Source organism: Cygnus olor, chromosome Z (assembly GCF_009769625.2).
Source record: "Cygnus olor isolate bCygOlo1 chromosome Z, bCygOlo1.pri.v2, whole genome shotgun sequence".
NCBI lineage: Eukaryota > Metazoa > Chordata > Aves > Anseriformes > Anatidae > Cygnus > Cygnus olor.
The window spans coordinates 24,618,784-24,643,048 of NC_049198.1; the positions used below are offsets into that span (position 1 = coordinate 24,618,784).

At 40.0% G+C, this 24,265-nt stretch overlaps 1 protein-coding gene across 2 annotated transcripts in view; it reads left to right on the forward strand.

Annotated features, from left to right (window-relative positions):
* Positions 1-24,265, forward strand: part of AP3B1 (adaptor related protein complex 3 subunit beta 1) — a 167,622-nt gene that overhangs the window by 40,875 nt on the left and 102,482 nt on the right. For both annotated transcript variants that reach the window (XM_040540782.1, XM_040540781.1), the window contains exons 7-9: positions 1,842-2,024; positions 20,580-20,741; positions 22,893-22,990. In XM_040540782.1, the coding sequence (XP_040396716.1) occupies positions 1,842-2,024; positions 20,580-20,741; positions 22,893-22,990 (443 nt within the window). The remainder of the gene's footprint in view (positions 1-1,841; positions 2,025-20,579; positions 20,742-22,892; positions 22,991-24,265) is intronic.

The following is a 24,265-nucleotide window of genomic DNA, read 5'->3' on the forward strand; positions in this document are numbered from 1 at the left end:
AAATCACTTGCAGGAAAGCAGGTTTTAACATATGATGCTTTCCTCCCTTTGCCTTCTCCCTCCCCAGCTCATCTGGCCTGGTAGTGGTTTGCCTGGAGCTGACCACTGTATTCTGCTGAGCTTTGGAACCACACGTAAACAAACTGTCAGCAGTTGGTAATGACGGAACAGCTTAATGCAGCAAGCTGTTAAGAAGAAAGTTTAGTAAAACAACAACAACGACCTATTGTTTTTGTGATGCAGGAAAAATTAGGAAATTATTTTAGGTGTTGTATGTGTCTTATTTAGCTGTATGAAATAATCAAATTTTACACCCTGGAATGAATTGTATGCTTCTTGAGGCCAGCAGGTATAAGTATGTGGATGGGGCTGAAGACAATAAATGCAACTTCACGTTTATTCTTATTGGTAATTCATAAAATCCCCACAGAGCCTGAAACTTGTTTAGCATAATAGGAAGACTATATTCTGAGCTGTTTTCTTTCAATTGTAATGTTGGGTGCATACTAATAAACCAAATGTCAGCCAAATACAGGGAGAAAAATGTAGCATATGAATATCATTGTATTTAATATTTCTCAAATAGTACAATTTCAATAAACTGCACTCCTATTTAATTGCTTACTTTAAGTCATTGGGGAAATTTTAGAGGTTGAAATGCAGATCCCCAGTGCTCAGATAGAATATGACATTAATTTGCTGCCAGAAGGCTATACTGCATGCATGCTAACTGCATACATATCAGCTGCTTCATATAAAGTTTCATATTCTAGTTACTTGACTTAACGTGTACTTTGACATGAAACAAATCTTAATTAAAGCATTAGAACAATAATTCTAGGCACACAATGACATGTCCTTACTATACATGTTCAGCTTTTTTGGTTTACCCACAGTTACAGTAACTTGCTGCCAGAATTTAAACAGTTATCCCAAGAAAGGTTTCTTTCTTTATATTTAGAAGAAAAAAAACATCAGGAGGTTTGAATAAGCCTTGAAGTGTTAGAATGTTGGGAATGTATTTCATTTTCTCATGAAAGCAAAGCTGATTTTATAATCATAGCCTGTAGGAGGATCTCTGTATATATATTCATTTCACATGGGATCAGAAAGTATGTGAGGTCATAACAGGACATAAACGATACATTTCTGTAACTTTAGAACCAGTAAAAGAAGAAAAAAAGGTGAACATGCAGAAATTCTGCTTGTGCTCTTTGAGGAAAAGTGTTAATAATATATTCTCTGAATTGTGTTGCTAATTTTTTTGCCTTTTTTGCACAGTGTATTCATGAAATGCTAAAGATGAAATTTCATATTACAGTTAATTTACAGTCATATCAAGAGAGAAGTTTAGATCCCAGTAGTGCTTGGGAAACTTACCCCAGCTCATCTTTAGTTTGATCATGCCAGTGTTGATAAGAGAATCCAAATAGACCTTGTCGGGCATATTGCTGTATTGTGCTTTGTTGCTGTGTCCTGTTATTTCTGAGTTAATTGCAAGTTCCCTGATAATTTATTTAGAAACTATAACTGTAAGAAAAGAAAAAAAAAAAAGTGCTTACATTGCACTGTGTCTTCAGGGCTGAGAGCTAAGATTTATGTGTATAATAGGAACGGTAAATGTTTGCTCTAATAAACCTACCCCAATTCTATTTTAAATAAGATACAATTTCTTTGGGCTTAGGGCTTTTTGTTACTGATGTTTGTTTTCCTTGAATAGAAACAATTGAAAATTCAACGTATCTTAAAATGCTGAGAATTGCTAGTATTAATTCTGATTCTGATTTGTGGATGAACTGTAGAGGGAACACTGACCTTCTGGTTTATATTTTGTTTTCTAGCTGGTAGCTGGGAGCGTTGTGATGGCATTTGAGGAAGTGTGTCCGGATAGAATAGATCTGATCCACAAAAACTACAGAAAGCTCTGTAACTTGTTGGTTGATGTGGAAGAATGGGGCCAAGTTGTTATAATCCACATGTTAACTCGATATGCACGTACACAGTTTGTAAGCCCCTGGAAAACGGTAAGTTTGTGAGTCTTAATTATTATTGTGTGCTCGAGTTCTGAATTATTTCTGATTTTGTTTATGCTTAGTTTTTAATATGTTTTTACGCAGACTTTAACAAAAATGGAAGTCAAATGAATAAGCCTTAACTCTCTAAGACTTCACAAATACAAGGCTTCCACCCTTCATAGTGTGAAAATTCTTTTTATAGGCTCTCACCTGTTGTGATGTACCCCAGGTGCAGCCCATTAGCAGAAGGGACTTGGCTTTCTGTGGTTCTTTAAGTGGCATAGTTCTGTGCTGTAGGTGATTTTACGTGAGTCAGCATTGAAAAGGTTTGCCATTCTGCCCTGAAACTGGATAGACTCTACTTTCATTGTAAATTTGAATACCCAGTGCCACATCATACTGAACTCTAACAGAGCTTAACAAAGTAACCTAATAATTTCAGAGGCTATGTGGAGACTTACATATTTGTTCTTGAAATGTGTACTGTAAATATTGTGACATTTTTATTTTGTAATTAATTATAAGTATATCCTTAAAATTTAGAAAAAAGAATATTCAAAATAAAAATCCTACCACTTGTAGCAACAGAATCAAAGAGCTTAAGAAATTAATGTTATTGACATTGGTTTCAGTATGGCTTTAATTCCAAGTAACAGTTTAAATTAAAAGAATACTTCTGGAAAAAAGATTATAAAACTGCTCCACAACTCTGATTGTTTGTATTATACAGACTTGGGGCATTACTGTTGTTAAGTTTTACCACCTAATTTGAAACTAATTCATGTTTAAAGATGTGCATATTCATTGATTTGTATACTGTTTTGTGACAGTAGTTGGAGATTAACTTCATACAGTCACGTAAAAGGATGTTTGGTGTACCAAAGTGTAATGAATATAAAATGATCCCAGAACCCAGAGAAAGTTATATCATTTGATTTCATTTCAGGTGAAAATTATGTTGTAAGAACGTATCTTTCCATAAAATTGCTTAAAATAAGGAAAGCCTTTTATATAATGAGACAGAATGCTTATTGTGTGTTGCTTGTTGTAAGAAAGCTACTTTCATTCTTCACCCTCTGAACTTCAATTTTTAAAAAGAATCAAAATCAGTAATTTACTTTACCTAAAGATATGGTTTCACAATTGGTTTCATCCAACTTCAGTCTGTGATTGGGTAAAGGAAGAGAAGAAGGGGATGACCTGTCTTGGACTGAGCTTGGAGGTCTTGATAGTATTAGATTTCTTTCTCACTGTAATGTACATTTTTCACTGAGACTGGCTGAATGGCAGTTACTGCTGTGACTTCTGCTATACAAATTTAAAAGGTTCATGTAACAGTACTGCTGGTATCAACCTAAAATTGTTCACCAGTGGTATAGTATTAATAATACTTTGTTTCCACTTTCATGAGCTTCAGTGCAAAATTTAGTTTGTCTACCTATTCAGCAATTAAATTAGCAGATTTTTTTTTTTCCTGGGGCTAGTTGAAATGCATGCCTTTATCAATAGGTTCTTCAATGAACACATCATACAACAGGGCATCTTGTGCAGTAGAAGAGATTTTTAATTTAGTTTATTTGCATCATTATGGATCAGTATTTAGGCTGTTTATATGTAAATGTACGATTTGAGGAACAATTAAGTGTTGACAAAGTAGATTGCAGTCATATCAATTGCAGTGTACTTTCCATAATTTTTCTAACTGACATCTTTGATGATAAATAGTGGATGCCAAGTCAAAGCCGATTATACAGTGCACTAGGAATTCATAGCGCTGTCAGGGAGAAGACCGATTGACTTTAAATTTACATATTAATGAGAAGATTTGTTAAGAGGGTGCTTGACTATAGAAAATAACAGCACATTTATAGGGCACGACACTTTATAAATAAAGCTGATGCAGGAAAATGGAAATTAAACCTATCAGATTAATAAATTCAAGACTGCTAAAATGCATATTTGCATTTTTATTCACTAAAATTTGCCTTACTTTTTAAGAAACATATGCTTCTTTTGTTCAAGTCAAGCTAATTTTCAACAAGTAACTGTTTAACATTTTGATTTCTTATGTGTTTAGAACCCTAAAGAAAAATTCTGAAAAATTAACAGTTAGGCAGAAAAATCCATTTTTGAGCAAAATGCTTGAAACTGTTGCAGAACTCTTAATTGAGTTACTGATTAACTGAGAATACTTAGTTTTATATTCGTATTTTTAGCTTCTTGGTTGGTTGAGATTTTTTATTCTGGTCATGAGTACTGTGAAGAATATCTTTGTTTTATTCTGTTAGTCTCAAAATACTTACAGGCTGGTTTTGAAGTAGTTATATGTTTATGAATAACCTTTTTTTTGCAAAAGAATAGTATCCAGCTTTAAGATGTATTAAATTACATGACAGCAAAACACTCATTCTGGAATGAAAAATTCGGCCCAGAAAAAAATGGACAGAACAATTTCAGCCATCTTCTGTGCAGTGACATTTGATACCAGATAACACTGAAATGTATTCCAGCTTGAATTTTTTGCCCAACATGTTTCCCAGAAGTTTTTGGAACTGCTGAGTTGTTTGTAAACAGCTTCTGAAGCATTGCAACTTACAGCTTAATATATGAAGTTGTTTAAAACAAAGAAGCTATGGTTTGCACGAAACCGTTGAGTTGCAATCTATCAGTTCAGGAAACGATTTTCAAACTGAGCAGCCATCCCTGTTTCAGCAGGGAGACAGGGATTACAGGAGGCAGTGACTTCTTCAACTCTCCACTACTGAATGTGTGTGCCATTTTGGAGGCTGTTTTCTGAAAACAGTGGGATTGGTCAGAAATTTTGACAGTCATTGTAGAGAGCAAATGGAGCTAGGAGCTCTAGCCTCTTGGAGGGGGAAAAAAAAAAGAAACAAAAAAAAAAAACCAACCATACTCTCAAAGCTGCTCAGCTTCATTTTGGGCAATTACAGGTTATTCTGTAATCTTCCTTGGTGTTCCACTAAGATTGGAGGAAAAAAATGGACTTCAATCAGTGAAGTTATTTATAAACAACAAGTTATGAGAAGCATGTTGCAAGTTTACATTTTTGGGATTATAAATACTTTGAATTATTGAAGCATTGATCAATTCAAAATGCTTAAAAGTTGAGAATGACATCACTGATGGGTGGTACAGAATGGGAATACAGCCTAAAGAAAATGACCTTAGAAAATGAAGACTTTTAGGAGAAAAATAGCAACTCTTTCAATGTGTATAGCTAAAACCATCGATCATGGAAAACAGCCTGGGTCCTGAGGAATAAAAAGAAGAAAAAGATGAAAAAATAAATAAAAATCATCATTTACGGCTCTGACAAAATAATTGAATGTTACTGTGTCTTTTTATGCTTGTTTTGTACTCTGATTTGCATGTTTAACATAGAATCTCATCTTCTTATTTTGTTAAATATGTTTTTGTTTTTATGTGAATTTTTCATCATTGAAGGTTAATTGGATTGATATAAGGGGAAAGAAATTAATTTTCTCGTGTTTAATTTGTGGGGTATAGACTATTTTGATGATCTTTGCAAAAAAAAAGATTGTGTGTGTTTTCCTTGGACAAAATTTCGTAATGTTTAATATTTAAAAAGTTTTCTGTAACGCTGAATTTAGGAAGCAGATTTCACTATAGATACAGGTTTCCTATGCCAAGACCCTGCTGAATATCAAATAGGCTTATTTTTCATGGTTCTTAGTATGGTGTGTAATAAGAACTTTGGCATTTGTTGTAAGGCAGGCAAATACCGGTATTTGTCACTTAAACATTAAACTAGGTACCACCTTAAGGTTCCCTGAAACTTTTCAGTCTAAGGCCATTTAATTACTATTTTATCCTGAACGGTTTGGACTGATTTCTTCTATGCTGGATAACTGCTTCAAGTTTTTATATTAATTTATTTAAAAAAACAAAAAACTCTTTCTTCCAGATAAGATAGCAAGGTATTTGAACAAAATCTCCTGTAAATATCAGTGGCTTTGTTGAGAGAAGCGAAGAATGGTAGCTTTTTCATGGTTAGGAGCATGCCTCTACTTGGTAGGAGAGTACTTTTTGGAACAGCTGTGTCTGTGTTCTCTCTGAAAATGTACAAGAATGGACAAAAGTGCAGAAGGAGAATGGAGAGGGAGCAAAGGTGCAAAGGATAATTTAAAGGGGAAAGATACATTGATACTGATTAAAAGTCCCCCGTCCCCCCTTTTTTATAAGTTCAAAATTTAAAGTGGAACTTGTAATTCATAAATTTGTTTAAATGTTTTAGAGGTTTTTATGTTTTTAATATGGTTAAGGTTCTCAGTTTAATCTGTGTAAGTCCCTGAAGAAGCAGTAAATGCTATCTCATCAAGCTATCAAGCACTTATATGCTGACTGCCAAGCAAAAGTATAAAAGTACTCTTCCACAGGATTGCATAAGTGGACCATGAAGAAAATGATGTAGTTGTCAGTTACTTTGGGGATACAGCTAGGGGAAGGGTACTACTTGCCCTAGGAGTTGTAGTCTTCACCTATCGTGAATTATAAACAAATCAGTGATGAGCAAGGATTTCAGAGATCTTTAGCCTGAACAGAACTGTGATGATGACTATACCAATCTACCTATTCTTAGATTGGCAGTCTGAAATATGCAAGTCTGCTGTCCTCCCAAGGAAGTCTACCCAACATCAGCGGGTATTAAATCCTAAATGGTCTAAACAACATCAGTGGGTATTAAATCCAGTATTACAGAATTTTCATCCTAATACATAAGTAGGCAATTGAGCTGAAAACATCTTAAAACATCTGTTGATTTGTTTCAGTGATATTCACACATCAAAAATTAGTGGCATATTTGTTCTGATGGAAAAGCAGGTGTTGCTGCTGTTCAGGTTCAGAACTAAGTTATTGCAGTTTCTTCTTGTCTGGCATTTTTCCAACCATAAACGAACAAACTTGTGGATACACTCTCAAAGAAATGGTTGATCCAAGATAATTTGAACTTCTTGATAAAGTACATATTGTTTCTTATGGTCATTTAGAGATGTGTTATAACCAATCAAGAATTGTACCTGGCATTATGTACAGTGAGAAATGTGCAGTCTCAGAAGACTACAGTTTCGTCATAGCAGTCAAACAGGTCTTTCTCATACAGAAGAAAAATTAAACAAAGTTTTATTTTTGCAAAGAGGAAGCTAAGAAAGCTTATTTTGCAACTTTTCTGTATGTCTTGAGAAAACCTTGATATATCAATGAAAAGGTCACCCAAGCTACTAGACAAAGAGCATCACGTGGATAGGTGTCCAGAACAGAACTTATGAATATGCGGCATCCAGAAGGCCCGTAAGTACGTATGATAACATTCACATTATTTCTGAGCACATTACTTCTTGCATGAATTCAGTGCCTTGGTCAATACCCTGGAAACAGGAAAGAATACCTACAGGTATGAACACAATGAAGGCAAGGAAAAAAAAGGAAAGGTTTTCTTCTTTGATAACTACTTTTGTCCATGTTGTCCTTCATTCTTAGCTTATGGTTCTCCATTTGCCTCTTTCTGGTACCTGTTGGTAAAGATCTTAAAAGATCATTGAGACTGTATTGGTCATTGATTTATGGAAAATCTGATAAGAAATTTCAATGGCATGTACATTGTAAACCCTTTTTTGGAGATTCTTATTCCCTGGCAGATGCTTGCATTTGAAAAGTAGGTTGGTTTTCAGCATCATCTGACTATATTAGCCCGGTATGAAGTTTATAGAGTGAGGGTTAGAATCAGAAAATATAACTCATAATGTGATGCAAATATTTGTTCAGTTTGTCACAACTACCACTTTCATTAATAGTCACTTCAGTATCTGTTAGCTGAAACCATATTAGTCTCTTCAAATAAGCAAACTTTAAAAATCCAGATATTCTGTGCAAAGAAGCACGAAATCTTGTTTGGCTAGAGTATGGTACCTTTTCTCTAAATAATACAAACTGAAGTATCAGTTTCCATTGTAATTTATTGGAATTATGTATTGTCCTTTATATAAATGTACTAATCGGTTTACTTCCAGTATAATTCCAACAGACTTGTTTGAATAGAGCTATAAAATGAAAATGTTCCTCAGGAAGGAGTGCTGTAGTGTTTAAGTCTGTTTCAGTAGCTTCAAATCTGCATAGTTATACGTATCCAACTGAAAACTCGGGTTTTCTTTGACCTATCCCAATGGTAATGAACAGACTGTGGTTGTAATTGAAGTAAAAATTATGGTATCAAACATGTCAGAGTAATTTAATGATGATCTTGCGAACTTTATTGGTTCATTCCATAATACTTCACCTAAATGAAAATATGTATACGCTTTTATGATTTGTATAGTAGCAACAGGTATTGCCCCTCATGGAGTGATAGATGCAGTGTTTGGGTAGTATGATAACTTTATATGAATATTTTATAAAAATAATATATTCTACGTATTACTACTTATATGTCATGCCACCTAAACAGTGCATTGTGTATTTGCTGACATTTGGATGGGAAGCGTTCAGTCTATTTGAGCTTAATTAAAAAGGGAGTAACAGACATATGTTGTCCAGTCCGATCACTCTGTATTTCATCAGGAAGCCTCCTTATGAGTACGTTATTGATAGAATAAAGGAAGAAAGGTCATCTCCTGGACCACTACTTCATTACCGGAATCTTTTCAGATTCTGTTTGTGGTAAGACAGAAATTAAGTTTCTGAAATTGTCTCATTCCTTTTAAAGCAACTTTGTTTCTTAAAGCTGAAAATACATGTTGTTATGGACAAAGCATGCTGTTCTGGTCTGGTGGCAGCAAAGTCTCCTCCTGCTTTCTGTCCATTGAGGAATTGCTACAGTTCATAACTGTGTCTTTAAACTACCCTGGTACTGTGATCCAGTCTTTCTCATCTGTTTTGTAATCCCCAATCCATTCCTTTCCAAGGACTAAGGACACATGAGTGTCAGCAGAAGTTTGTTAGGTACTATAAACTTAGATGTTCTTCATCTAAGTTCTTCAGTATAAGGGTAGAAGATTCAATGGGTGTTTTTAAGTAGGAAAAGAGTTTAACGATTGGCCTCAGTAACTTCATCTTGCAGAAGACGAAGTATCTGAAGCCTTTCAAGTTTCACAGAAACCAGTATGTGTTTGATTTATGTAAGGGTCTGGTGTTGATCTAATGCCATAGGATACCCTGTCTAATCTTCAGTTGTTTTGGATCTCCTGCAGGGCCCATGCTTTCAGGAACTGCCAGGCTCATGCAGATCTTTTTTGTGCTTGAGGGAACACAAAATGGCACTAGATATTCAAGTGGCTTATGCAGTTGAAATATTCACTATTCAAGTGGCTTACGCACTTGAAATACCACCTTACTTTAGCATTCCATCAGAGTATCTCATGAGGAGATCATTATTAGGTTATGTTACTCTCTTCACAGCAGCATGAACCTTTATTACACAACTAGTTAAAAAGTCAGACTACCCAAGAAGGGGGAGTATGCTTGGTTGGTTACTATTTAAAAGGAATCCATTGTTTTGTGGGGTGGATGATCTGGTCATTTTATTCTTTGACTCTTCAAATGCCTTTGGCTAATGAGAGAACAGTTACAGCTCACTCTCACTCAGTTTGTACTGGGAGATTTCTGTAGAAACCTTGGCTTTGTGCCTTTTATGTCTTTTCTCCAGCCAGGCTGCAGGTTATGTTGGTTATGCTTTTCATTTCTCAGATATTTTTACCATGTTAGACTGTGCCTTTTTTAAGACCACTGGCAATTCTTCATGTTGAGCTTTAATCTGTAATTCAAGGACCTCCTGTTATGGAGTAAATGGATAGTTCTGCCAGCATTAGATTACTAGCAAGCATGATTGGTTTAGGACTGCTAATCTGTCTGACAGAGGTCGATTTGAAACTTACCATTCATCTGATTGACTTTTTGAGCAGTTTGAGGATTAGTTTGATTTTTCACTGAGACACCAAATAGATCTTTTCCAGTGTTCTGAAACACGTATTTTAAACATATGGAAGGATTTAGGTAGGCATCTTCACACACAAATTTGGGATCTATTTTGGATACATTATTAATCCCTTAGCATAAACTTCTCTATACCTTTCCTACCATTTCCCTTCTCCAAGGGTCCTGTTCATGATACAGCAAGTGGACTGCTGATGTTGCTTGACTGATGTGTTTTTGACATTGCAATTGAATTCATTGACTGATAAATAGTCCCAAAACTCTTCTTAACTTCCAAAGTCAGCTTATTCCAAACTCTTTTGAGAGCAGTTCTTATAAACATTGGAAGGGGCTCAGAAACATAGCAAAAATCATGTCACAAAAGATTCTGCTACATGAATCAAAGCTGTGAATGTATTTCTTTATGTCTCTGAGGAGAGAAATAGGAGTCTAGAGCTTTAAAATAAGTTATAATTGGTCTAGGAATACAAATATTTGAATGGATTTTGAATACGAGACAAAGTTAGGGATAGTAGAATGGGCAGATAGTGTGCGTTCACACTTCAGATTTCCATGAAGTTTTACTTTAACTCTGAGTTTGTGGTTGCATGAAGCTCTGTTTGGAGGTAATTGTAGCATTCGGGTAATATGCTTTACTAAGTGGAAGGCACATTCTCAATTTTAATGTCACACTGAATGCAATTTCAAGCAAGAGCTTAGTTAAATGTTATCTTATTTACGTAGTGACTTTAACAACAGGCTAATGGAACTTGTTATTTGGCAGTTTCTTCATTTAAGCTGTTAATACTTTATGAAGATGTCCTTAAACTGAGTGTCTGGAATACTGTAAAAAAGAATTATATATGTTCTCTGGCTCTGAAATACTCACTTTGCTACTGGATTGAATAAGTCACAGAAGACGTGGAACACACAGAGTCCATTCTCAAATCCTAGCCTGGAATGCTAGTGGTTTCTCTGTTTATAATCAGTTCATTCTCCTGGGGTTCTGAACCTTATAGTGATTTACCAATTTAGAAGGGCTGTTAACTGCACAATTAGATCATGTGCTACCACAAACTGCAAGTGTACTTAAGGCAGTTTAGCTAAAGAATGCTGCTGAAAAGGAATGCCTCTTTTCTGTCCTCCTCCCTTTACCATCTCCTGCTTTTGAAAATTCAGCAGTTCTAGTGATTCTATGACCATCCTGTGAGCACGATCATTTTACTGATCCTGGAGAAAACGAAACATGCTTTTATAAACAACAACAGCCTTTTAGGGACTTGGTTGGTCTCAAATCAGCTGTGAAACTGCTTCTAAAGTGTTTGGAAGGACAAGAGAAAGTGTGGGAACACTTTGATTTACTCCTTGAACCCTCATACTATCTCTGGAGGGTTGTAATAAATAGAAGGATGCAGGCTCTTCAGGAAGAACAGGCATCAGAGGCAGGGAGGGGGTATCACCCTCTGTATCAATGAGCAGCTGGAGTGCATGGAGCTCTACCTGGGGATGGATGAGGAGCTGACAGAGAGCTGACAGAGACAGGATTAAAGGAAAGGTGATGTTATAGTGTAGGTCTACTACAGGCCACCTGACCAGGAAGACTAAGCAGATGAAGTCCTGTGTAGATAGGAAGCAGCCTCATGTTCACAAATCCTGGTCTTCATGGGGGACTTCAACTACCCCGACATCTGCTGGACAGATAACATAGCATGACGTAGGTAATCCAGGAGGTTCTTGGAATGTATTGATGATAACTTCCTTCTCCAAGTGATAGCGGAGATGAGGAGAGGAGCTATGCTGGACCTCCTTCTCATCAACAAGGAGGTGCTTACTAGGAATACATAAGTCAAAGCCAGCCTTGGCTGTAGTGACCATGAAATGCTGGAGTTACAGATCATTAGGACAGTGAGGAGGGAGTACAGCAAGCTCACAGCCTTGGATGTTGGGAGAGCAGATTGGCCTCTTCAGGGATCTTCTTTGTAGAATACCATGGGATAAAGCTCTATGGGGGAAGAGAAGGGGCCCAAGAAAGCTGGTTAGTAGTCAAGGATGACCTCCTCCAAGCTCAGGAGAGATGCATCCCAACAATCCTTGCCGAGGCGATCGGCTCCGGGGCAGATGCATTCTGCAGCGGAGCGGGCGATCAGGACAGGCAGGGCTTTTTTTCCAGCATCGAGGCCACTTAAGGGGGCCGCCAGGACCAGGCAGCCCTCGCAAGGGAGGCTGACGAGGCATAGGCGGAGCCAGCACTGTCCCCTCCCTGACCGTTCAAAAGCAGCCCCTAGGGAGCGCGAGTGACCAGGAACGTGGCGAACAGGGTGGGCAAACAGGGCGTGGCGTGTCAGAAGGGAGTGGCGTGGCAGTTTGCGTGGCAGTTCGCGCAGGGAGGGCGAGTAGGGAGGGCAGAGAGGGCAGAGCATTCCCACCCGGCCATACGAACAACTCCTCTAACGGCTGTCGACAGCTAGCTAGGCTGCAATGGTCTACACCAGGCAGAGTGCTCTTTCTAGAAAGTCTGTAACCACCCAGACTGACTGCCTGCTCAACAATGCGGCAGTTCAGGTCTCTGGATGCAGGGAGTGTCTGAGCCTGTTGCTATCATCTGAGGGAGGCAGAGAGACTGTGTGTGTGAGGTGCGAGCAGGTGGATGACCTGGTCTGCCTGGTGGCAGAACTCAAGGAGGAGGTGGAGAGGTTGAGGGCTATCAGGGAGTGTGTGCGCGGGAGGTAGACTGGTGGAGCAACTTAGGGTAAGACACCCCAAATGGGGGTGGACCCCCTGCCCTGTCGGTGTCAGGCAGAGGGAGGGGACCTAGGAGTTGAGGAGGAATGGAGACAGGTCCCTGCTCGACCTTGCAGGCGACACCCCCCCCTACTGGCCCCACCTTCCCAGGTGCCCTTACACAACAGATTTGATGCCCTGAAGCTTGAGAGACTGGTGGGTGAGGATGAGGTAGAAAGCCTACCCAGGAGGATGCCTAGGGCGAGGAAGTTGACTGCACGCCTCAAGACGGCCTCCACCAAGAAAGATAGAAGGGTGATTGTTGTAGGCGACTCCCTTCTCAGGGGAACAGAGGGCCCTTTTTGTCGGCCTGACCCTACCCGTAGGGAAGTCTGCTGCCTCCCTGGCGCCAGGGTCAGGGATGTCGCCAGAAAGCTTCCCAACCTGGTTCGCCCCTCCGACTACTATCCTCTTTTGATAGTCCAGGCTGGCAGTGATAATATTGAAGAGAGAAGCCTGAAGGCTATCAAACGGGACTTTAGGGGACTGGGATGGTTAGTGGATGGAGCGGGAGTACAGGTGGTGTTTTCGTCTATCCCTACAGTGGCAGGGAGGGGTACAGAGAGGACATGAAAAGCCCACCTGATTAACACGTGGCTCAGAGGCTGGTGCCAACACAGAAATTTTGTTTTTTTTTTTTGACCATGGGGCGCTTTACTCGGCACCCAGCCTGATGGCCGCAGACGGGTCCCTATCTCTAAGGGGAAAACGGATCCTAGCCCAGGAGCTGGCAGGGCTCATTGAGAGGGCTTTAAACTAGGTAAGAAGGGGGATGGCGCTGAAATAAGGCTTGTTGGAGCTGTGCCAGGGGGAACAATGGCAAGGCCGGGGGAGAAGGCAATGGCCCAACTGAAGTGCATCTACACTAATGCATGCAGCATGGGCAACAAACAAGAGGAGCTGGAAGCCATTGTGCAGCAGGCTAACTATGACGTGGTTGCCATCACGGAAACGCGGTGGGACCACTCTCATGACTGGAGTGCTGCAATGTCTGGCTATAGGCTCTTCAGAAGGGACAGGCAGCACAGAAGGGGTGGTGGTGTGGCTCTCTATATTAGAGAGTGTTTTGATGTTGTGGAACTTGAGGCTGGGAATGATAAGGTTGAGTCCCTATGGGTTAGGATCAGTGGGAAGGCCAACAAGGCAAGCATCCTGGTGGGGGGCTGTTATAGACCGACGAACCAGGATGAGGAGATGGATGAGGAGTTCTAGGAGTTCTACAGGCAGCTGGCAGAAGTTGTGAAATCGTCAGCTCTTGTTCTCGTGGGGGACTTCAACTTCCCAGACATATCCTGGAAGCACAACACAGCCCAGAGAAAGCAGTCTAAGAGGTTTCTGGAGAGCGTGGAAGATAGCTTCCTGACGCAGCTGGTTAGAGAGCCTGCCAGGGGAGGTGCCCCGCTAGACCTTCTGTTCACAAACAGTGACGGACTGGTGGGAGATGTGGTGGTCGGGAGCTGTCTTGGGCAGAGTGACCACGAAATGGTTCAGTTCTCTATTCTTGGCGAAGTCAGGAGGGGTACCAGTAAAACCGCTGTCTTGGACTTCCGGAGGGCTGACTTTGAGCTGTTCAGGTTGGCAGAGTCCCTTGGGAGGTGGTTCTGAAGGGCAGAGGAGTCCAGGAAGGCTGGGCACTCTTCAAGAAGGAAATCTTAATGGCTCGGGAGTGGTCTGTCCCCACGTGCCCAAAGATGACCCGGCGTGAAAGAAGACGGGCCTGGCTGAACAGAGAGTTGTGGCTAGAGCTTAGGAGAAAAAAGAGGGTTTATAATCTTTGGAAAAGAGGGCGGGCTGCTCAGGAGGACTATAAGGATTTTGCGAGGCTGTGCGGGGACAAAATTAGAAAGGCCAAAACTCATCTGGAGCTCAATCTGGCTACTGCCGTTAAAGATAACAAAAAATGTTTTAACAAATACGTCAACACAAAAAGGAGGACTAAGGAGAATCTCCATCCTTTACTGGATGCGGGGGGAAACTTAGTTACAAAAGATGAGGAACAGGCTGAGGTGCTTAATGCCTTCTTTGCCTCAGTCTTTAGTGGCAAAACCAGTTCTTCTCTAGATACCCAGTACCCTGAGCTGGTGGAAGGGGATGGGGAGTAGGATGTGGCCCTCACTATCCACGAGGAAATGGTTGGCGACCTGCTACAGCACTTGGATGTATGCAAGTTGATGGCGCCAGATGGGATCCACCCGAGGGTGCTGAGAGGACTGGCGGAGGAGCTGGCCAAGCTGCTTTCCATCATTTATCGGCAGTCCTGGCTATCAGGGAGGTCCCAGTCGACGGGCGGCTAGCAAATGTGACGCCCATCTACAAGAAGGGCTGGAGGGTAGACCTGGGGAACTATAGGCCTGTTAGTTTGACCTCAGTACCAGGGAAGCTTATGGAGCAGATTATCTTGAGTGTCATCACGCGGCATTTGCAGGGCAAGCAGGCGATCAGGCCCAGTCAGCATGGGTTTCTGAAAGGCAGGTCCTGCTTGACGAACCTGATCTCCTTCTATGACAAAGTGACACACTTAGTGGATGAGGGAAAAGCTGTGGATGTGGTCCACCTTGACTTCAGTAAGGCTTTTGACACCGTTTCCCACAGCATTCTCCTCAAGAAACTGGCTGCTCGTGGCTTGGACTGGCGTACGCTTTGTTGAGTTAAAAACTGGCTGGATAGCCGGGCCCAAAGAGTTGTGGTGAATGGAGTCGAATCCAGTTGGAGGGCGGTCACTAGTGGCGTCCCCCAGGGCTCAGTACTGGGGCCGGTCCTCTTTAATATCTTTATTGATGATCTGGATGAGGGGATTGAGTGCACCCTCACTAAGTTTGCAGATGACACCAAGGTAGGTGCGTGTGTCGATCTGCTCGAGGGTAGGAAGGCTCTGCAGGAGGATCTGGAAGGGCTGGACCGATGGGCTGAGGCCAACTGTTTGAAGTTCAACAAGGCCAAGTGCCGGGTCCTGCACCTGGGGCGCAACAACCCCAAGCAGAGCTACAGGCTGGGAGATGAGTGGTTGGAAAGCAGCCTGGCAGAGAAGCACCTGGGAGTACTGGTTGATAGTGGGCTGAATATGAGCCAGCAGTGTGCTCAGGTGGCCAAGAAGGCCAACAGCATCCTGGCTTGTATAAGAAGCAGTGTGGCCAGCAGGTCTAGGGAAGTGATTGTCCCCCTGCATTCGGCTCTGGTGAGGCCGCACCTCGAGTACTGTGTTCAGTTTTGGGCCCCTCACTACAAGAAGGACATGGAGGTGCTCGAGAGAGTCCAGAGAAGGGCGACGAAGCTGCTGAGGGGTCTGGAGAACAAGTCTTACGAGGAGCGACTGAGGGAGCTGGGATTGTTCAGCCTGGAGAAGAGGAGGCTCAGGGGCGACCTTATCACACTCTACAGGTACCTCAAAGGAGGCTGTAGAGAGATGGGGGTTGGTCTATTCTCCCACGTGCCTGGTGACAGGACGAGGGGGAATGGGCTAAAGTTACACCAGGGGAGGTTTAGGTTGGATATTAGGAAGAACTTCTTTACCGAAAGGGTTGTTAGGCATTGGAATGGGCTGCCCAGGGAAGTGGTTGAGTCACCATCCCTGGAGGTCTTTAAAAGACATTTAGATGTAGAGCTTAGTGATATGGTTTAGTGGAGGACTTGTTAGTGTTAGGTCAGAGGTTGGACTCGGTGATCTTGGAGGTCTCTTCCAACCTAGACAATTCTGTGATTCTGTGAAAGAGGAAGTCATGCAAAAATGATGGTGGGTGGATGGATACATGGATGAAAAAGGAACTCCTGGCCAAATTCTAACACAAAAAGGAAATCTACAGAGGGTGGAAGCAAGGACAGTAACCTGGGAGGAATATAGAGACACTGTCTGAGAATCTAGGGATCAAATTAGGAAAGCTAAAGCCTAGACAGAATTGAATCAGGCCAAGGACAGCAAGGACAACAAAAAGGGTTCTACAAATACCTCAGTGACAGAAGGAAAACTGGGGAACATGTGGGCACTCTCTGTAAGGAAACAGGAGACCTGGTTACAGTGAAAAGGCTGAGGTACAGAATGCCTTCTTTGCCTCAGTCTTTACCAGCAAGACTGTACTTCAGGAATCCCAGGTCCCAGAGGCCAGATTGAATGGCTGGAGCAAGGAAGATGTACTTTTAGCAGAGGATGATCAGGTTAGGCAATACTTGAACACACTGGCCATACCCATGTTCATAGGCACCGATGGGATGCACCTATGAGTGCTGAGAGAGCTGGCAAATGTCACTGTGAGGCCACTCTCTATAATCTTTGCACTATTGTGGCAACTGGGAGAAATGCCTGACGACTGGAAGAAAGCGAATGTCACTCCTAGTTCAGAAAGGGCAAGAAGGAGGACACGGGGAAGCACAGGCTGTTTAGCCTTCTCTTGATCCCTGGGAAAGCGGTCAAACAATACAATGGCACATGGAGGCAGAAGAGAATCATCAGGAGTAGTCAGCATGGATTCACCAAGGGGAAGTCCTGCCTGGCCAACCTGATGAGCTTCTGTAATGGAATCACCAGCCTGATGGATGAGGGGGAAGCCATGGATATTGTCTTCCTGGACTCCACGAAGAAATCTGACACTGTCCCCCGTAAGATCCTCCTAGGGAAGCTGCTGAAGCATGGGCTGGATGAGCAGACAGTGTGGTGGATCAAAACCTGGTTGAACAGCTGGGCCTAGAGGGTAGTGCTCGGTGGTGCAAAGTCTGGTTGGAGGCCAGGAATGAGCAGCATACCCCAGGGGTCAACACTGGGTCCAGTCCTGTTTAACATCTTCAGTAGTGAGCTGGACAGTGAGGCAGAGTGCACCCTCAGTACATTTGTGGATGACACGAAACCAGGGGGAGTAGCTGATTCACCAGAAGGCTATACTGCCATCCAGAGGGACCTCAACACGCCGGAGAGGTGGGCTGACAAGAGTTCCATGAAGTTCAACAAGTGCAGAGGGCTGCCTTTGGGGAGGAACAACCCCAGGCACCAGGACAGGCTGGGGGCCACCCATCTGGAGAGCAGCTCTGCAGGAACAGACCTGCGGTTGCTGGTGAGCACCAAGCTGTGCATGAGCCAGCGATGTGCCCTTGCTGCTAAGAAGAATGGTATTCTTGGCTGCATTAGGCAAAGTATCGCCAGCAGGTCAAGAGGGGCGATCCTGCCCCTCTACTCAGGGCTGGTGAGGCTGCACCTGGAGTGCTGTGTCCAGTTCTGGGCCCCTGATATAAGACAGACCTGGACATACTGAAAGCGGCCAGAAGGCTACCAAGATGATCAAGGAACTGAAGCACCTCTCCTATAAAGTGAGGCTGAGAGACCTGAGCCTGCTCAGCCTGGAGAAGAGGAGGTTCAGGGAGGGTCTTACTCATGTATGCAAATACCCGAAGGGGTGGTGCAAAGAGGATGGAACCAGGGTCTTTTCAGTGGTGTCCAGTGCCAGGATAAGAGGCAATGGGCACAAACTGGAGCACAGGAGGTTCCCCCTGAACATCAGGAATTACTTCTGTGCTGTGTGGGTGACGAAGCACTGGCACAGCTTGCCCAGGAAGGTTGTGGAGTCTCCTTTGGAGATTTTCAGAAGGTGTCTGGACATGGTCCTGGGCAACCTGCTGTATGCGTCCCTGCCTTAAAAGGGGGTTGGACTAGATGACCTCTAGAGGTTCCTTTCAATCTCAACCATTCTGTGATTATTCCATGTCAAAAAAGATCAGAGTGCTTTTTCCATCCCCCCATCCCCACCCCCCCATTTTTTTCTGTTTTTCTGATATTGCTGCTGATACGTACTAGCTGCCATCAGTTTGAGGTCAAATCAGAAATCTGGAGAAATAAAGTTTTAGTGCCAGCAATATCTGGCATTTCTTCAAAGAAACTTAAAGGAGTTAAGTTTTTTAACACAGCCTAGTGTAGATGCATTATTGATACTGAGGATTGGAGAAAAAAGGGTGTGGTAAATTATTTGTGGAAGGTGATGACTGTTGATTCAATGCTATTAGTTAAAACAGCAAGACTTTCATCTTCCAAGACAAGAGTCTTATTTTCAGTTCTGTGCTGTTGGTAATTAGAGTAATATTGATGTTGCTTTCTCCATTGTACCTTATTCATACTTTATTTCCTGCTTGGAGTCCAAAGTTTAGACGTAATGTAAGGGGCATGCTGTTCTGGTTGCTGTTTGTAATCCCAGACACCGGTAGCACTGTTGCTGAGTGTAGATGCTCTTGCCTTAGAAAAAGTCTTTTGCTCTTTGTTATGTTAAAATAACAAGAGGCTTCTCTTGCGTTTGCCACCTTGAAGCTACCAGCTGTGTGCCACATTAGAGGAGAACTAATATGCATCCCAAGTCTATTCCTTTTGTGCAAGATTCAAGACTTACAGTATAAAGTTGCTCTGGGGACAGCAGTCTTTGCCAGTTGTCCCTGTGTACCTCCGATACCACCTATGGAAGTGATAGCCCCACTGACATTTTCCTAGTGTTTCAGAAGCATTGCCAAAGTGAAGATATTTCTCATTGAATTATTTTCCCCTTTCCTTATAACTCTGCATAAGTGCTTATGCCGAGCTGTAATTAGGGAAGGCTCTGCTTGGATTGACACAGCACAGAAATTACATGTAATACTAGTATTCACTTTTAATTTCCATACCTATTCAAAACAGAATTGTGTATAATCAGAGTCCTACAAGGTCTCATAGCTGAAATAACAATGAGGCTCTGAGCTCTGCAGTTGTTTCATCTAGCACCAGCAAGCAGGATCTCCTTTCTGGGACCTCTGTTCTTCACTTTTTTTTTGTTTTTTTTGATGTGATTTTTGCTTGGTGGTTTCAATTCTTGGCTATAATCTGTTTTGCCACAGTCACGACAGAATGGTTTGATTGCTTTTTTTTTTTTCCAGACCCCAAACTACTTAACAGGATATGGGTACACAGTGTTACTGAAAATGAGGTTTGTTTTTGACAGCAGAAATCTTTGAGCATCTCAAAGAAAATAAATAAATAAACAAAAGAAAACCCACATTACTCAAATAAATGCAGACTTAAAAAAAAAAAAAAAGTTTCCTTATTCTGGCTGCAGTTCAGGTTGAGGCTTAAGGGGTCACTGGTGACTGTCACTGTCAAATGTTTTGACATTTTCATGGAACAGCTGTCCCTATCTGGGAAAATTAAAGGAATTGGAAACAACTCTTACACACAAAGAAGCCTGTAGGTTCCTGTGTTCAGTCTCCTGCCTCTTTTATATAGTACTTTCCTTTCTGTTCCATTGTAATGTGCAAATTTTGCAGTATTATTTTTTGTTGTCGTTGATTTGTTTTTGTTGCTTCTTTTCATTGACGTTATGTTTGTAACTTCATTTAAACAACTCAAGGATTTGTACTCCTTCAGAGAAGGGCAGGCTCAGGCTATGTGACTTTTTATATCATACAATTTCTTAAGAAAAGAACTGTCCTTTCTTTAGAGATTTGCTGCTTTCGTGAATAGTTTATATATTACTAGAAAAGGAAAAATGCACATGACTTCTGTTAAGACTTCCAAAAAGTGAATTTTAAAGAGCTGTTCCTCAGAAGATTCAACTTTTGGCTTTCAGTCCAAAAAGAACTAACATCCTTACCTAATCTAATACAGAATACGAAGGTATTTCATTTAGTAGTTCATCTTACTTGTAAACATATCTTGCACTGTTGTTACATTTGTATCACATTTATTACCAGCTGGGATGGAGGACATTGTTCCATGGGCATATTGCAAAAAATGTAAGTCCTGCATGGAGCCATGGTGTTGTATGTTACTTTGTAAATTAATACAGCTGGATGATTCAAATATTTTGTGTATCTTCTTCTAATTTTGTCTTTTGGTAGGATGACGATGTTGTAGAAGAATACAACGAAAACAATTTCTATGAATCTGATGAAGAACAGAAAGAAAAGGATCGGAATGTGAAAAAGACTTATACTATGGACCCAGATCACAGGCTGCTGTTACGAAATACCAAACCCTTGCTTCAAAGCCGAAATGCTGCTGTATGACAAATTCCCTTTTGATAAAATATTGAACTACTAAATATCTATTTTACTAAAAAACTTAAAAGTTTGAAAAGTCAGATCTATTCCTCTTTAAGTCAAGTGATGAATGTACCATGTAGCAACTGTTACATGGAAGAACAGTTGTTATTTCTTTTTTGAAATTAACTTAGCTGTTAAGTAAAACACCTGGACTGCATGTCACGTATGCTCCAAAGACAAACAAAATATTGGAGAAAATTTGAATTCACTTTCTGTTGCATGTGACAACTATACTATGGCTAGCTTTTAATGCTTAAGTTCTTAGCATCTACGATGGAAGAAAGTGTTAGTTTTGGTGATACAGACTTACAAAGAAAATCATATTTGCTGTTGATTCATTAAGTGGTGCTTTCCTTTGAGTCTCACATTTTAAAAGTAGACAGTTACATACCTAAATTTTTCGTGACTCCCAGACACATTCTTAAGGTGTGTTGCCAGGATTCCAGAGTAGATGTGACATAACAGGTGCAGTATGCTCTTCAGTATTTCTGGGAAATTTTAATATGCAGCTGAATTTTTTGAACCAGGAAGATCCATGCTGATGGTGAATCATTGTGATGTTAGTCAGACCATGGAACTTTATTTCTAACCTCAGTTAGTCTTGTTACTCAAGACTAGATGTCTTTGGAAAAGATTTCCAGTGACAGTGAATACTCATATCATTACAGATAAAATGGTTGCATCATGATTAAATCATTTCCTAACCTGTTCTTGATCAGCTAAACAGATCAGGTTTTTGTTTCTCTCTTGAAACGCATTTTTAGACTCCAACTAATGTCTAAATTTTTTCAAAACCACTTCTACTCTGTTAGCAAACTCTGGAAACAAATAACACAGTTTTGCAATAGTAGTTATATCAGAGTACAGCCTTTTGCTAAAATCACTGTTCAACATCTATGTAGTATTTCCTCATCTCTTGCAAAAAGCAGCTGTGTTAGAAATGTTTGCTATCACACTACATTGAGAAGAATTGTAGTTGCTTATCTTCCACATTCCATAAATCACTTTCTTTATATCTGTTAAATACTATATTGATTCTAACTTTTATGGTCTTTAAGTTTATGATACTAAAGTTAACTGAGAAGTTTAAATGCAGTTTGTCAAATGAAGTACTGATTCCTTGAATTGTTACTATTATACTAATTTTTGTAACATTCACAGAATTTACCACAAATGAAATTTTCTATTTGACTTTAGATTTTTGTCCATAATAAAATGTTCCCATAGTATATTGATAAAAAATATTTCAGTTATTTCCTCTCTTCATATTTTTATCAATTTTTGTTTATTAATTAAAAAAAGGGTATTAATTGGCATTAAGTTTTAAGGCACCAAGTTAAGTGTCACGGTAGTGTCTTCATTTTGAGTCTCTTTGTTCTGTGATTTGTTTAATTTTGATTAAGAAAGTTCATCAAGACAGTATTGTAGGGAAGACTTAGTCATTGGCATAAAGTTCGTCATTTGTCTTAGGAGAAAATTTTAAAAATATAAATTATGAGTTTTAAGTTGCTTATATTTCAGAGTCATCTGCTTTTTCTTACTTGTTACTGTAGTTCTTTCAATTGGATTTTAGACTTCAGAAGCTGTCAGTAAATGCACCTGTCATTTAATAAGTTGTGTGATAGAATAATAGAATGGAAGTTTTTTAGTGGAAATGAAAGAACGAGTAATATTGAACATGTATTTAATAAAAATAAAAGCACTGGTATTGTAGGATTTTTTAAAAACAGAACAACAAAAAAACACAATATCTCTTCATTAATTAGTAGACCTAATTTTAGCAGTAGTGGGTTATTAAATATGATATCATTATTATCACAATTTGAATTAGTTATATTTTTCTCTGTTTGGCCCTCTCCCTCTGTTCTTTATATTATACTATCCAGTAAATACTGGGAAGGATGAGAGGTACCTACTACCTTTGATTTTTGGAAACAAAAATACCTTTCTTGTGGTGTTTCTCTCCCAGACTGCTTTCTTGATTTCAAAGAACATGGGTATGCACTTTGCTTTCTGAAGAGGCTGTTGGTAGGTCATCAGGTATGAATTGAATGTCATGCATATGTTTGACTATTTTGAGTTAACATGCTTTTCTGAATGTTCTTTTAGGTGGTAATGGCAGTTGCACAGCTTTATTGGCATTTGGCACCAAAATCTGAAGCTGGTATTGTTTCTAAATCATTAGTGCGTTTACTTCGTAGTAATAGGTAGGTCAAGTCTGTACTTTAAATTCCTATCTACTTTTCTAAAAAAAAAAATTGTTACGTACTTGTTTATCTGTAGCTATACATATAAATAAATAATTATTGCACTACTAGAGTTTTGTTGTAACATTGTCCTGTAAAATACTAATATTTACTCAATATGTGAGAATCATTAAATGTAGTTCCATCATTTTCAGTCTAACTTTCAGTGATCATTCAGTATCATAAGTGTTTCATTCTTAATTATGACTGTCTTTCTGAGAAGACATGACAGCCTGGTGAACATACAAATGTAGACAGCAGCATACAAATGGAGATAGTACTAACTAGTTAGTTTAGTTTCTTGATTTGCTTAATTACTGGAAGTTATTTGAAATGTAATTATGTTGTAGTTCTTTACTGTCTTGCTAAGCACTCAGTCTTCAGATGTGCATTTTATTTTTCTTTACTGTATATTGATAACTTCTTGTTGACAGAAAAACTAAGAGTGATACTTGTTAAATTACCAGTTGTTACTGCTCAATCCCCTGTTCCTTAGTCCTTGGACTGTTTCTTAAAGAACTAGTTTATATTTCATTCAATGTAAGTAAGTTTGACTTAATCATCTTCAGTGTTACTTAGTCATACTTTACTATGAAGGGTTTCACTGACCACATGCTTCATAAGATTGATAATACTCATGTGTGTTTGTGTGCGTGCATGTGTGCGTGTTAGGTAGATTTGGTGTATTATTCCAATATTTGCCTAAAAGTTTTTTCCCTCAGTTTTTAGATCTTAAACTTCTGTGTATCTGTATAAAACACCTTGAAGGTTTGATAGCAGTTACAATATTAAGATATTTTCAGAATAACTTCCTAGCTAAATATGATATTTTTGGATAGCTGAGCTGTCAAAATTATTTATTTTTAAAAAGTAAGTCAAATCAGGCAGACAGCTTTAAAAAGAAGAAAATTGCTCTAGTTGTGTCTGACAAGATTACTTGACTTAGATGGGCTTCATGAGCCCCGTCACCATAGAGCTCCTCCTCTATAAACTTTTGCAGCTCACCTATGGCTAACAAATCTACCAATTAAAAGTTTAACTACTGAAGTGAAATAGGGCTTGTTAGAGAATTCACGCTTTTATTTAAAATGAAAATGAGTTGCTGTTATTTTTGTGCTTGGTTTTGTAGTACAGTATGCTTCCCATTCTCCTTATGCAAATCTAAATAAAACAGCAAAAGCAGTTTGGCATTTTTATAGGTAATGTGTAGAACTACACTCATACTCACAGGTTGAA